This window comes from Panthera leo, chromosome B3, assembly GCF_018350215.1.
Source record: "Panthera leo isolate Ple1 chromosome B3, P.leo_Ple1_pat1.1, whole genome shotgun sequence".
NCBI classification, from domain to species: Eukaryota; Metazoa; Chordata; class Mammalia; order Carnivora; family Felidae; genus Panthera; species Panthera leo.
Genome location: NC_056684.1, coordinates 132,028,765 through 132,042,711, shown reverse-complemented (window position 1 = coordinate 132,042,711; position 13,947 = coordinate 132,028,765). Strand labels below are relative to the sequence as shown.

The 13,947-nt window shown below is 48.2% G+C and overlaps 1 protein-coding gene across 10 annotated transcripts in view; it reads left to right on the top strand.

The window, feature by feature from the left end:
- Nucleotides 1-13,947, top strand: part of FOXN3 (forkhead box N3) — a 391,024-nt gene that overhangs the window by 358,004 nt on the left and 19,073 nt on the right. For 8 of the 10 annotated variants that reach the window (XM_042944039.1, XM_042944040.1, XM_042944038.1 and 5 more), the window contains one exon: nt 8,631-8,696. The exons of 1 other annotated variant lie outside the window; for it this stretch is intronic. In XM_042944039.1, the coding sequence (XP_042799973.1) occupies nt 8,631-8,696 (66 nt within the window). The remainder of the gene's footprint in view (nt 1-8,630; nt 8,697-13,947) is intronic. One more of the 10 variants, XM_042944044.1, reaches the window with a different exon arrangement.

Here is a 13,947-nt window from a genome sequence, read left to right as displayed (position 1 = left end):
TGGAGTTCTGGTGTCAGGGTAGTGAATGGTATCTACTGTCACTAACACACCTGCCAGTGTCATTCTGAGCTGAACCTCTGCTCCTGGAAAGAGGCTTTGCACGTCGACCCAGTTGAAGACAGAGCTCATTGAAGATGCCACGCCAGTGGAAATGCTCCATGGCCAGCACCAGCAAGATTGCCCTGCCTGGTGGCCCCACCAGAATGGCAGGAACAGTGGGAGAGTTTGTACCGTGGTCGCCTGCAGGTCCGCAGCCCTTGGGACCGTCACTAGAGGAGGAAGTGGCTTCCCGGGTGGAGCCTGGGCGAGAACTGATCTTCCCATCCGTGGGGAGCAGTGATGGTGGAGACAGATGAGCTCATAACAGTGTGGAGAGAGGAAGAAATGACTGAAGACAGGGGCGCCTGGGTGGCGCAGTCGGTTAAGCGTCCGACTTCAGCCAGGTCACGATCTCGCAGTCCGTGAGTTCGAGCCCCGCGTCAGGCTCTGGGCTGATGGCTCAGAGCCTGGAGCCAGCTTCCGATTCTGTGTCTCCCTCTCTCTCTGCCCCTCCCCCGTTCATGCTCTGTCTCTCTCTGTCCCAAAAATAAATAAAAAAAAAAAAAAAGAAATGACTGAAGACAGATGCCCTGGTGGTCCCCCAACACTTCTTGCCAGTCACGTGCCCTGTCCTCTGGGTATCTGACTGCCCCGCTGGCTTTCGGTTCCTGTCTTGGGGATCTCTGGGCCTGGTTCTGTCTCTGGCTTCTCCTCCGACGTCCTTCCTCTGAGATATCAGTGTGGCCCGGCCCTTCGGCTCTCGTGAGAGCCCCCATCCAGTCCCGGCCTGGTGACGGGCTTTGGCTCTATCACTGGTTGAAGAAGCCCGGACCAAGCAGGAGGTTTTCAAAGCAAAAACAAATCCAGAGCCTAGAAGGCTTCAGCATTAATTTCCCTGTCCTCCCTCCCTGTGTCGGAATCCCCTTCATAAAATCCCCAGATGTCTCCTCTGCTCGTGGCCATCAGTTACAGCATCTCCAGGGAGGCAAAAATCAGAGAAGGCCGGAAGTGGATTTACAACTGAATGAGGTGCAGAGGGAAAGGCACTTCCAAGGAACATACAGGTTCTCATTCCACCTGCACGAAGTTAAAAATATTTTTTTTCTTTTTTTTTTTTTTTTAACCCATCACAGACAGGTAGTTGCAGCACAGTTTTCACAAGCCAGACAGAGCCAAACCAGAACTCCCTGGCTCTAAAAAAAAAAAAAAAAAAAAAAAAAAATGGTCGTGACTCATAGGACAGAATCCTAACCTGTTCTGGGCCTCCTGTCACCTTTACCCTGATCTTCAAGTTCTAGAATTTCAGACGTCTTGTACGGGTCACCCTGAATCCACGTGGTCCCTTTCCGTTTGCTCCCAGACAGCTGCTAGAAAAACTTCCATCAACTGGTCGAAGACATTGAAGAGGTAAAATGTTGATCGTTGATCGTTAGGGAAATTCTGAGCGTTGGATAAAAGACGTGTTGGAGTGGCAGTGTCCCGGCCGAGAAGAACAGGGTGGACCCTCCGTGTCCTGGGAAAGGGCTTGAGGTCTTACGTTCACTGGACGCACACATTTGCAAAGATAAGCGATGCCATGCAGACCTCTCAGAAAGGCCAAAGCAAAGGGGACAGTAGAATCAAGAGACCCAGCAGACATCAAAGTCAAAGCATTTCTTTTGCCAGGAGACAAAACAAGTTGGAAGCATCTGCCGTGGGGAGTGTCTGTGAGCTTTCTTTTACTTTTCCAGCGGAGTAGCGGCAGTGACTCAGAGTTCATGGCCCTCGGAGCGTCCCCAGCTCAGCCACCCTAACGCCACATTAGAGACGGGCGTCTGAGTCCTCTAGAGACGAGAACCCTTGTCGTCCGACTCCCAGCCCAGGATGCATCGTGAACTGTGTACTTAGCAACCAGAACCTTTCCCTTAAATCCCCTTCCGCACGAAATGCAATTAGGGGCAATACATGGGCAATTTACACAAGCTAAACAGGGAGCTGACTTGGATATATGCGTTCCTACTAATTTGCAAAGTTGTCGCTGCTCTTGTAGTCGGTGCGTCTCACCTGTAGAGTTCACCAGTCACTGCTTTTAGGCCGAGAAAGAATTACTGGGAGCCTAGTAATACCTAGAATGCATGTGTCAATCATTCATCCCCTACCCCCTCAGCTTGCTTTAGATTCCCTTTTGCAGAAACTACTCTTAGTTTCAACTTGCTTAATAGCTGGTTTCAACCTGCCTCGTTTCTTCAGAGTAGCAAGCGGTTGGGGTTTTCTCGGACTCCGTTTTTTGGAGAAGGGCCACCCTTGGTGTTCTCTAGCCCAATTCCCCTCATGACGATGATTTTTAAGGTCGCCACTTGGAATCAATCTTTGCATGAGGTTTTTATTCCCCAAGGTCCCATCCATTGTGAAGATAGTCCACTGGGCTCTGTGGTGTCACTTTCTCCGCTGTCTGGCTGTGCGAACCCCTCAGATGTTTGCATTTCATACCCATGGTGAATACCGTCTTAAGAACCTTCAGCCAACAGGGAAGTGGAAGAAATATTGGTGGCAGGTGACCTCAGTAGATCTGACAGCACTCCCCTGTGCTGCTGCTCCCTACGAAATCAGAGGCTGCTGTTAACAGATATCTTGATTGATCAGAACAGTGGCCAAAGAGCACCACTCCCTACCTCTCTGGCTTCAAAGCTACCAACATAGACATCCTCTCTCTTATCCTTTGCTTAGGGACTCCGGGTAAAAGGCGGCGGGGGGGGGGGGGGGGGTGGGGTGGGGGCGGGGAAGGCGACAACAACAAGGTGAATTCCATATCTGTTTATTTTTGATGTATACTATTGAGATCTTTTGACTCGAAGACCTACTTTTCTTGACCACAGCGCATGTACACATAGCTTATTACAGAGTTTGTCAGCCTCAGCACTGTTTGCATTTGCGACTGGATAATTCTTTGTTGTAGGGGGGCTCTCCCATACACTGTGGAATTCTGAGCAGCATCCCTGAGCTCTACCCACGAGATGCCAGTATTACCTTCCCCTCCCACCCGGTCATGACAATCAAAACTGTTTCCAGACAGGGCGCCTGGGTGGCTTAGTCGGTTAAGTGTCTGACTTTGGCCCAGGTCATGATCTTGCAGTTGGTGAGTTCAAGCCCCGCATCCAGCTCTGTGCTGACAGCTCAGAGCCTTGGAACCTGCTTTGGATTCTCTCTCTGCCCCTCCCCTGCTCACTCTCTGTCTCTCTCAAAAATAAAAAATTCTATTAAAAGAATGTCTTCAGACACTGCCATATGCCCCTGGAGGGAAGGGGTACAAAATCGTCCCTGATTGAAAAACCACTTCCTTAGTACATGGAGTGTACATAAATGAAATCACACGCATCCAGAATTTGCCTGGGAATGTATACCTTAATCAGGGTTTTTATTTATTTGCTTGCTTGTTTATTGTTTTCATCTATTTCTTGTCTCCTTGGCCCTAAAAGTTATCCCAAGCATTTTTTTCTCCATTTTCACGGACTAACTGAATACTTTCAGATGTGCGGCATTGTACTCATGCAGCATTGCAGAAAGTGGATAAAGATATTTCAAAGCAAAGAGACCTAGTGATGTTAGAGATGGTAACAGATTTCTGGGGAGCACTTGGCATGGACTCATTTTGGATGGTATTCATATACCCTTGATTTTCTATTACTAAAGGTGGTCCTTTACCTTTCCTACACATCAGAATCCTCTGGTGAACTTTTGCAAAACTCAAGTGTCATCTGAGGTGGGGCCTGACATTTGGTTTTCTGGAGTTTCCAGGGGATTCCACTGTACATCAAGAGGTTTATGCTCTGGGGTGCCTGGCTGGCTCAGTAGAGCATACGACTCTTGATCTCAGGGTCATGAGTTCAAGCCCTACATCGGGCTTAGGGCTTACTTAAAAATTAATTAATTAATTTTTTTTAGTGTGCTAACTTTTTCTTAAAATCACTCTTTCTTAAAAAAGAAAAGAGGGGTGCCTGGATGGTTCATTTGGTTAAGCGTCCAACTCTTGGTTTCAGCTCAGGTCACGATCTCAAGGTTTTTGGGTTCAAGGCCCACACTGGGCTCCACAGTGATAGCATGGAGCCTGCCTGGGATTCTCTCTCCCTCTCTCTCTGCCCCTCCCCTGCTCAAGCTCTCTCTTTTTCTCTCAAAATTAAGCAAGTAAACTAAAAAAAAAAAAAAAAAAAGGCTTTGGCCCTGGAATGAGCAGCGGCAGCCCCAGACAGCTCTTGGATAAGCCATCCGTTCGCTAGCTCGACAACTATTTATCTAGCACCCCTATGTTCCAGGCACTGTTCCAGGTGTTGGGAATACAGGCAGGTGAGGGGGAGCCCTGTAACAGGGCTCACTTGTTAGTGGAAAAGGTGAGAAAATAGGAGCACCTTGGTGTGTGCATTTGAGCATCATGTCCTTGTATCTCATAATTTCTGTCCACATGGATGTCATCTGTTCATCGTGGGTTTTTTTTTTTTTTATGCTTCGTGAATCTTTTTTTATTTAGTATTGTAAAGACCTTTCATCGTCCTATAAAACATTTCAGTTTATGAGGAGGAGTGGGGAGAAATAAACGTGTTAGACCTATGGACAATTAAACGATTTCTAAGAGAATCACTGGTTGTAATTCTTCGGCTTTCCATATAGGCCATGCTTCGTTATTGTTTTGTTAGATCAGTCAGCTCAGTGATGCTAAGGACAGTGCTCACGTTTCTGCAGCAGTTCTACGGCCACGACTTCCAACCGTCCGTCATATTCTTAGTTAAAATAGGTCAACTCTGCAGTCACTTCTCCATGAGCCCAGATCCCAGAAGAAGGAGAACGAATGCAGACAGAAGCTACACTCCAAATCCACAAGACGCCTGGGCCAGGCCGGATGGATTGCTCAGAGTGGACCCAGCAGATGCCCAGAATGACGGGTCATGGCTTTCCAGAAGCAATAGGGCATCCTTCCAGCCTTACTGAGGGTGTTCACTTCCTCCAAAAGCGTTGAAATAAATGCGCCATTTGGTAGGTGCTCTTTGGAGTCCATAGTCCCGGCAGCCACAGGTCAGAAAAGGAAGACGAAGTCAGGGGACTTTATAGGCAGAGCTAGGAACTATGTGGAATGAGTTGGAAGACCAACCAGTCCGCTCCCAAGTCTACAACCACCCACCACGATTTTAAAAGAAATGAACTCCACCCCTGCACAATTAAAGTCACGTGTTAATTAGCAGCAGACTGAGGACTTGACCCCAGGAGTTCTCATGCCTCGACTACTTCTTTTCCCATCACTCACAGAGAAAAGGCCCTCCCCCTTTCCCCGTGCCCCAGAGAAACCCATCTCCACATTTTGGGGGAAAATGAAGTGCCATATCTGTATATTTTTTTTAATCTATTTTTTTTAATCTAAGAAACAGAACTGTTGTTTCTAGAGGCTCTGTTACCTATTTCCATCACCGTAGCATAATGTATTTGTGTATGTACCTTCGCGAGAAGAGGATTTGAAAGCATCTTTGAGGTGTGTGACCGTTTTTCAGCCTTGTACTGCAGAGAAGAGGCAATGGAACAAGACAACCGCATTAAAGATGAAAATTGAAATGGGGCGCTGGGAACTGGTCCAAAGGAGAAGTAACATTTGTTACTGAACCATGAGCAGAGGAGGAATTTTTTAATCCAGGCTTGAGATTGGCTCTGATTTGAGGATGGTCATAACTTTATTAAGCATCCATGATGGCACGCTTGGTGTTAGACTGAATTAAGCAGGGGTAACTGATTTGGGGATTCTGTGTGAGGATGCTAAATTAGCATCCTCATTTTGGAAGATTGTACTCACCAAAAATAAAGAGGGTAGTGCTTCTGTATTTTCCTGGACCCCTCACCCAGGTCCCTAGAGATGCAACAACGAAGGGTGAAGGGTACGCCTGACCAAGTAGATCTTCATTCCTGAAAAGAGTTCCTGACCAAAATATCTTTCTCTTTTCTTATGCTGATAAGCTGGATTGAACCATTTACGGGAAGAAAAACCTCTCTTTGAAGCCCAGGGAAACTCGTATGCAGTCAACCCACTGCTCATCCTCCCCTCCATCTAGTCCTTGACCTTGTTATCCTTCAGAATCAGCTGTGCCTCCAGCCCCTAGCCCCAAAACAGTTGCGCAAGTGCCTAAAACCTTCCAGCCAAAAAACTCCAAACAAGCACTCTGGATTCAAGTGTCCTATTGGAATAGGAATACTTCCATCAGAAAGCCTCTCTGTTACCTAAAGATGTAAACCATCAGTGGTCTCTCCTGACCACAGAGAATTAAATCTTTCAGGGAGACCCACAGTGCGCTCACAGAAAACGCATCACCTAAGGTGGCATAGCACGTCTGCTTGCTCGGAAGGAAGCACTGGAGGGACTTGTCCTGAATGAGTCGCTGTGTTTATTTGGCTCAGATGGGATGGGGGGGGCGGTGGTCCCGGTGATGTTTTGTGGGCCTGAAGCACTTCCCAAGTTGCCTCTTAGGTTCCGCGAAATTCGTGTGCGTGCTGCTGCTCTTTTGGTTCAAGATTCTCTTTCTCATGTCTTGTGTCTTTCTCTCTGTGGCCCTTTGTACCTTTCTCCGGTGGTCGTGTGTTTCTGAAGAATAAAGAAATACTTTCTTTAATTTTCTGGGAAAACAAACAGGAAGAGGCTCCTGACATTTTACCGTATTTCCTCTTGTTCTGTCTGTCCCCATCGGACCTCCTGGTCGTTGAGGAAAAGTCTGGGTAAGAGTGGCCTGGGGAGGCCGGGGCCAGGCACCCGGGCCAAGCCCTGGTTGCTGGCAACACTTGTGTTCTCAAAGATGGCAAAGAATCTTTGCTCTGCTAAGAAACAGGTGTGTTTTCTCGGCCCTGAAAGAGGAAGGGGCCCTTTCCAAAAAGAGGAAGTGGGAGAAGACCTCAGTCCCTCCATAAAACCTTCCAGAACCTAAGAGACCTGCTTTTGGCAACACGCTGTGTGGGGAGACGGGGGCATAGGGGCAGCAGGAACCCTGGGAACCATGAATAGGAAGGACCTTAAGTCTTTCAGCTCAACTAATATATATATATGTTTTTTTAATATCAGTGGGGAACGATGACTGTTTTAGAAATGTCACCCCAGGAGTTGCCAAATAAGTTAATTTACCTGTTCCTCATGCTATTAACATAAACCTTCACTCCATTACAGAGTGTAAGTAAGGGGCCTCCTGCAGGCGAAATCGAAACTGGCCTCTGAAGTTCTTTCCCCCCTCCCCCATTTTTTTGAAACACTGTCTTCTAGAACCAGCGTCATCCATATTATTAATCGCTTGTGGGGCTTTATACTGTATCACATTACTCCCTTGGAATTAAACTGCACATATGAAGTATGAAAAATGTACTTTTTTTAAACAGTAAAAAAGTCATTTCCTAGCATAATACCCAGAATAAAGTGCCGTGGAGCCAATAGTAGTAAATTGAATTTTTTGGCATGTAATTTGTACAAAAACTGACAAGTACGAGCCCCCCTGCCCACCCCCACCCCCCATCATTAGTCACTGGGTTTAGCGGACGCAGAGGTAGTAATCTGCAAGGGCAGGCATTTTGATGTCGACTTCAATTGCACACTTCATTTATTCGGACAGGGCACAGGCGGCAGCTTCTGTCACGGGGCATCACTGCACTATTAGCGAATTTCGCCCCAGGGCAGCTGGGACGCTGTTCTGGGGCAGATGTTCTTTTCAGCCTATTCAGTGACCATTCTTGGGAGTTGTTTACTGTTGCCATGGTGACTTTCATTTCCATAGCAGCAGCGCTGCTGTTTCTCAGAGGAAAATGAATTTAGTTATAAAAGGATAATATTTTTTCTCTGTCTCTATATAACCTGCCATCTGTCAACTGGTGGATCAGTAAGGATTCAGAAACCTATTAAGAATTATAGCAGCGAGGTGATGAGTATTCTTTTTGTCTCATATTAAAAGCAGTAATAGATGTGGAAGCAAACGCTGTGCCCTCAACATCGTAACTTTCATGTTTTCTTTATATCTTGTGTGTGTGTGTGTGTGTGTGTGTGTGTGTGTGTGTGTGTATTAATGCCTTCACCACTTCTGCTACCACCACTGTGTGCACACACCGTCTCGTAAAGTACAATTTACATTCTGCTGACAGATGGAAATGATCCGACGTCTTGTTTGTATCTCACTAGATGCAGGTATATTTAGGGCTTTCTCTTCTCGGTGCTGTGAGCTTCCCCAGTTCATCAAAGACTTCTGTAGCTAAATGTCCTATTGTCACCCCACTCCCCTACTCCTCCGTGCCAGAGGAGTAAGCTGTAGGGGTGCATAGATCAGCAACTTATCAGGAACATATAGTCAGATTATGAAATGAGCGAAATGAGGAAGGACCATGCTTTGTCTGAGAAACTTACTAACCTGCCCCTTAAATCTCATTCTAGAATACCTTTCTTCCTCTCAAATGCAAACGGGAAGAAAGTCACCTTTGGGATAGCTCATCTTGTTCCCAGATTTTTTTTTTTTCTCTGTTGCTTTCATAAACTGTAACTTGCAGGGGGAAAAAAACACACACAGACACCAGCCCCGTTGTAAATAATGTTATTTATTGGTTGATTTTTCCAGATCCTGACATTGATGCTGCCAGTGCCATGATGCTTTTGAATACTCCCCCTGAGATACAAGCAGGTTGTGAGTAGATATTTCTATAGCCTACAGCACCGTAGTTTGTGAACTTAACCTTCTCATTTATATACCAGGCCATAGGAAGAACTAATTCTCAAGTAGAACTTCCCTTGTAGAATCCCTTTAAAACTTAACCTAAGTGCATGATTACATGCATATGCCTGCAGACATGCGGCCATGCCTATGTGTGAATGAATGCATAGGTGTGTTTCCGAGATGACAAAGTTTTAATATAATCTCAGGGCTTAAGACTTGGGGGAAGGGAAGCAGACTCCATAATGGATTCCCGCGGAGAGAACTTCCTTTCTCCTGCAGGAATAGTTCCTGTGAGTTTGTAGTTTCTGCTAGAAGAGGCTTTGTGGGGCCAGCCTAACAGTGATGGAACTGAGCAGTGCCTAGTTACAGAAATTTCTTTCCCCTTTGGGACCTCATTAATAGCAGGCTGCCGCTTTATAGCTAGAGAGGAGAGGAAAGTCCGGCAAGACGGGGACGCAAGAGCTTGAAGTAGCCTTGAAATGAACCATCATGATGCACCCCCACCCCACACCCCGCATCATCCCCACCAGTCTTCCAAGCTGTCATAGAGAAGGGTCAGGCTAATGTAGCCAAGCAGGGCTCCTGTCTTCACCGGCCGTTGGCCACTGAGCAGTGTCAAGCTTGAAACAGCTCTTCTTCTTCCTTGAACTTGTCTTCTATTGTGTCTTTTCCCACCTCTGAGCTACACCTTGGAAAGGTCTCCTTCCCGAGTGATGAACAATGACCTTAAATGGAGATAATCTGTCTGTCCCCTCGTCCTCCTGACTTGAAGCTAGTTCCCCGGTCCCCCCTTCACCCCCGCCCAGAACCCTGTTGAGCAGGTAGCCAGCTCACTTCCTGGGGTCTGCTCAGGACATTGCTGTGTGGCAGCCTCCTGTTGACGGAAGATGCTGATAAGGTGATGCAGCAGACCCCAGCACCCACCGGGCTCATTCTTGGGGCTGGGCCCTCAGCTTGTTTGGGGCTCTGGCTCCCTGAGTCAGGGAAATCCCCCACGTTCATTCTCGGGTGCTTTTGTTAACAGCCCTCCACTGGTCACAGCCTTCCCCGCAGCTTTGGGAAATTTGAGTCTATCCTTTCTCCTTCCTTCTTTTAAAAATCCGAGAGATGTGTCTCAGGAGAGACTCATCCCCCTGGCAGGGGCTGCCATTACCTGCTCCGAAAGGCGTAGAATTCCCTTTCTTTCTTGGCTAATCTCAGATTGCCAGCAGTTGAAGTGTTAGAGGCTGCCCACACCTCCGAGAAGCAAACGCCATTGCTAAGCACTTGTGTAACTAGCACAGCCCAGTGACTAGCAGTTACCCTGTAATGTGGTTTTTAAATGACGTTTGAAGTTGCAGAGAAATTGAAAACAAAACAAAACTCCATTCTCAGATGACATTGCAGGAAGAGTGCAGACAGATTGTAACCAAGTTACAGTCTGAAACAGTTTCGGGAGTCATGTTGCATGACTTAACAGTGAGGAAAACACTTTTTTCGTCAGAGCCGTAGAAGGTTCAGGAGCATCTTCGTTAGCACCCGGCCACTGTGCACAGGGATCACTGGCTTAAAGAAAAGCTTTTGATGAACCAGAATGATGGAATTAAGAGGGAAGGAGGCAGGGAGATTGGTCATTAACGGATCCCTAGCAGCTTCCATGGAAGTCCATTATCAGTAGTGGCTAAATGAACTTCTCCCCGTTCCCTCACTATAACACTCAAACTATAAATAATTATTTTTTCAGGGTATCCATAGTCTTACTTGCATGGAAATGCAGAATTTGAGTTTTAAAAGTTCAATGTTCATGTGTCAAAGCTGTAGGGCTTTTTTAGAAGGCTTTCTTCCTCAGTGTTAGCTCTGTGAGAAATTCAGCCTCAGCCCGGCCTTCGTGAAAGCTCCGGGCCAAGAAGACAGCTCCAGTGTCCTAGAAGGCAGGAACCAGGAAGTCCACAAAAGTCGGGGAAGGAGAGGCCCATTGGCAGGAGCCTCCAAGAAATAAATGTAAAGACTAGGGAGGGGGTAGGAGCATCATCTTTGTGTTCTCCTTCCCATCTGGCCCCAATCTCTAGTAAAATCCTCTAATGGTCAAGCTAGCACATGGTCAACAGGCCGGAGCAAAGCCCCTGAAGATGTGAACAGGACTTTAGGAAAGAAGTGAACATACACTGAGTGTCTGCGGTGTGCACTTGGGAAGCCAGGTGGCCACTGGTCAGCCTCCCAGTAAAGGAGTCGGGGGCAGGGCGGGGGGTGGGGGTGTCTCCAGCTGGGGGCCTCCGTCTTCTCTTAGCGCTTCTCGGCTTCCGTCTTCCTCCCGCTCCCCTTGTCCTTATCTTATGTTGCGTGTTTCTTTTCCTGGGATTCGGTGAGTGTCTGGCCTCCTGAAGGGAGAAGGGGTAGATACTTTCTGTGGTGCAGCCTCCATACTCCTGCCCTGCCAGCTGCCCCTGAGGCCTGGAAAAAGTGGAAGGTGATTCCTCACCAAAAAGGTTCAGAGGCGGCAGACACCCAGCCCTGGTGGTGGAGGGCGGGCGGCCTGCCTCGTGGTGTTTGTATGCACGTGTCCCGGTGTGGACGTGGGTGCATAGCATTCAGGCGTCCCCTCTGCCCACGCACGGGGAGCACAGGTTCGCATCTGCACGGAACTGCCTGTGTCCCGCCCCCAGGCTGCGCTGTGGCCGAGCTCTGTTTACAGAGCCTCCTCATGCACTATTTATAGCCCCTTGTTTTCCCCTCCTGGGCTAGGATGCTGCTTGAACAGGGGCCACCAGGCTCGTCTGTCTGCTGCTGTCACTTCCAACAGTAAGAGCCTGGCTTGGGTGACTTGAAAGGCTTTTCCTTTGCCATCGACCTTCATAGCCGCCCCACTTAAGGTCACCGTACAGCAGCCACTTAGATTGTTTCCTCTCTTCCTTCCCTGCGCCCAGCATCTGCAAAGCTAGCTCGGGGCTGGCAAACCAGCCACCGTCCACAGTCCAAGCTGAGTAGATCGTACAAAGGAAACTTCTCAAGAAACTGGTGAGAATCACAGTCAGCCAGGCCCCTTTATCTTTGAGGGGTCCCACAGTGCCCCAAGGGAGCTCAGCCTGCCCCAGACCCTGCCCCTGGTATTACTTGAGCTGGCTCCTTATGGGTCCCATCAGTCTCTCCTGGCGACCGGATGCTTCACTTTCAATGAGGCAGCAGAGTGCATCTAATCAAAACCGCAGGCTTCAACATTTTGTCCCCACCCCCATCCCCCGGAGCCCCAGTGATGATGTTATCTTTTCCAGACTTTCCACTTTGCAGCATGGGGAACATTCTAGAAGGTATGCTGTTGTGTCTTGCATGTGCTATAGGACACCACTTCCAGAAAACTCAGCACAGGACATTGCTGCTGCATTATCTCTTGAACTTTGGATTGTGCTTCTAGACCCATCCACCTCTCCTTCTCCCTTCAAAGTAGCCATATAGACTAATTCCAGCTTCTAGAGTCTACTTAAGTACCTGCTTTGCTGTTCCCCTCTGACAAGCCCTGTGAGTCATCTTTAACCCCAATGGAGGGATTGTTAGGAAGTAAGATCACCATTCTCATCTTCAAAGGCTTATATAATCCCTAGTTGGAATGTTCCCAGAGAGGAACTCTGGATGATAAACAAAACAACAAAATGGGACAGCAGAGGTGAGGGAAGGAGGCAGCGTTCCACACCCCCTGGAGCTACAGTGTGCATCCAGCACACCAGGCACTGGAGAAGAAAGGCGACCAGGACGGAGGCTCCCCCATTCCAGCCCCCTCCCCAGCATCTTTCCAAGTAAGCAGTTGGAAAGTCCCACTTTGGGAAGGGGAAGGATTATCGGAAGCACTTGCTGCTCAACTTATGGCCTCTGGTAGTGTCAGCCAGGGCTGCCCTCCAAAGGCAGCAGGAGCTCAGAGGTTAATTTTAGAAGCCGTGAAAATCAAGGAAGCTGAGCATCGGGAAGGAGGCTGGGGAGGCTGGGACGGGGCCACACCGAGGGTGGCGGAGCGTGGAGGGAAGTTTGTCTTGTGCCACAGACGGTTTTCTTGGGTCCTCCAGGTGATCATGCTTAGATCACGGTGAGCAGTGCTGCTCGGTTCACTCCTCTTTCTGCGTGTTACTTCCTTATTGCCTAAAAATAAGTAAGTTTAGAGTCACTCTACACTATAAGAGAAAGGGGATGGTCAGCAAGAAGTGGGAGCCGTGGGGCCCCTGTCTTGGCGCCTCGTCCCAGGAACCCGAGAATCTCAGAGATGTGTCTTCTTGTGTGTAAAAGCTGAATGTTGAACTGATCTTACAGGAAAGGATGGTTGCTGGAGGCCTGTGCCTTTTGCAGTGACCGCCACAAGCATATCCAGTTTTCTCACTATACTCTTCTGGGCTGGAGGGCTGGAGCCATGGTACAATTTCAGTACAATTTCAATACACTGGGTGGGACGGGCTGGTTGTAAAGGGCTCGGTCTGATTTGCCCTGAGGGCAATACAGAGGAAAAGGAAGGGGTAGATAGACCGTGCTGATAGAAAAACAGCTGAGGAATGGATTCATGCTCCCTCCGAGTCCCCAGAACCAAAGACTGGTTAATATGGACCTCACAGACATTTTAGACAGGCTGTGATTCGTTTTCCAGAAGCCACGTTCCTGACGCTTGGGGATGGAGACAGGAAGGAGAAAAGATGGGAGAATAGTTAAGTGTCACAGCTGGCTTCTGGCAGCCCATGAGCAAATATGAACACATCACCATCCCAACATGAAAAGCGCTGCCAGTGATGAGGACTGAGAAGTGCCAGGTTTGGTTGGCAGAGGCAGCATTCAGTTGCAGCCCATTTGAGAGCAAACTCCGGGAGTCAGGAGAAGAGCCTAGTTTATGTGCCAGAAGTCTGTGAGGTTCAGGAAATGGCTCAGGGAAAGCCTTTTTAGTGCTGCGGAATAGCTTCGTCCGTGAGATTCTCTTTGAAGTGAATACACTTCATTAATCCGGAAGATGTGGGCAGATGCAGAGTTGAGATATCTAAAAAGCATAAAAGGCTGGAAGAATTTCTCCCTGTCTTGACCTCCACCACCCCCCCAACACCCCCCTTAGGCCCTGTTCCTTATAATTAGTAAGAGGAAGGTAGAGAGGTGCATGGGATAGTGGAAGGACGAACAAGATGGTGATGAAGAGCTTATATAATGGACCGGCCGCCGAACTAAGCAATTTACATCAGTCGTCTTATTTAACACTCAGCAACACTCCTATGAGCTGTTTATA